This window comes from Arachis duranensis, chromosome 7, assembly GCF_000817695.3.
Source record: "Arachis duranensis cultivar V14167 chromosome 7, aradu.V14167.gnm2.J7QH, whole genome shotgun sequence".
NCBI lineage: Eukaryota > Viridiplantae > Streptophyta > Magnoliopsida > Fabales > Fabaceae > Arachis > Arachis duranensis.
In genome coordinates, this window is record NC_029778.3 from 78221585 (window position 1) to 78222602 (window position 1018).

The 1018-nt window shown below is 35.1% G+C and overlaps 1 protein-coding gene across 1 annotated transcript; it reads left to right on the forward strand.

Moving 5' to 3' along the window:
* Positions 1–714, forward strand: LOC107459560 (uncharacterized; the record flags this gene model as incomplete). Its single annotated transcript, XM_016077786.3, is given in 2 exon segments — positions 1–110; positions 209–714. Coding segments are annotated over 2 exon segments (340 nt in total), but the record flags the coding sequence as incomplete, so codon positions are not given.
* Between the last annotated feature and the right edge of the window lie 304 nt (positions 715–1018).

Genomic DNA, 1018 nt, shown 5'->3' on the forward strand with positions numbered 1-1018 from the left:
AGCTATGGTTCTCTCTAGCACTGTGCTTTACCTTGCTTTCTCCCGCCACAAGATTCATCATCATTCTCCTCAATCCAACAACCAAATCTTACGCTCTTGCTTGTCTTCAGGTAAATTACAATCATTCACTTCCCCTGCTTCTCTTCTTCACTTCCTTCTTCTCAAGTCATCCACTCACATGATTTTGCTCTCTCTGTTTAATTTCCAGAAGAAAAGAAGAGGGAGAGGAAGCTGAGCAAGAAGAAGAAGAAGAGAGTTCAATTTGCTGAGAACGTCAAAGAGAGAATAGAAAGGAGTGAAGAAGAACAGAGGAAGCAGAACAGAGTATCATCAAGATCAACCAACTGCAGAAACGTTCGTGAAATGCCAGCTAACAGAATCGCTTTGTATAACGGAATTCTGAGGGACAGAGTTCACAGAATGGAATGTTCTTACTGATGCTTCCAGATTCAAGAACAATCTTGTACATTTATGATGGAATTTTGAAATTATTCACCAAAATTGTACTAACATGCCTATTACTCTGTCCCTCCTCTGTTTTCTTTTCTGTTTTTTTTCTTATTTTAGTTTTGTGGTGAGGGTGTTAACGTCAAAGGAGTTATATTAAAAAAAATCTGGGGTATTCTTGTGGCTGTAGATACATACTGGACTTTCACCAACTCTGTTTTACAATGAGTTCTAAATTAATGGCCAAAGTTTTTTCTTTCTCACTTATGTCGTATTGATACAAAAATTTCTATTTCTGCTTTTTGTTATTTCATTCTAATGTTTATTAAACGTAAAAGATAAATATGATTACTTATGAGTAGCTTACAATTTATACCTTTGTTTCTATAAAATATGGTGAAAATTCAAGTGCAGTTGATTTCACGAGAAGTTGATAGCTTAGAGCCAGTAGATAAAAATTTAGTCAAATCAATCAAATCATCTAACGATTCTCAGTTATCAACTTCACTTGAAGTGGACTCCACCTGAATTTTCACCATAAAATATTCATACAACAATTTTCTTAGATGGG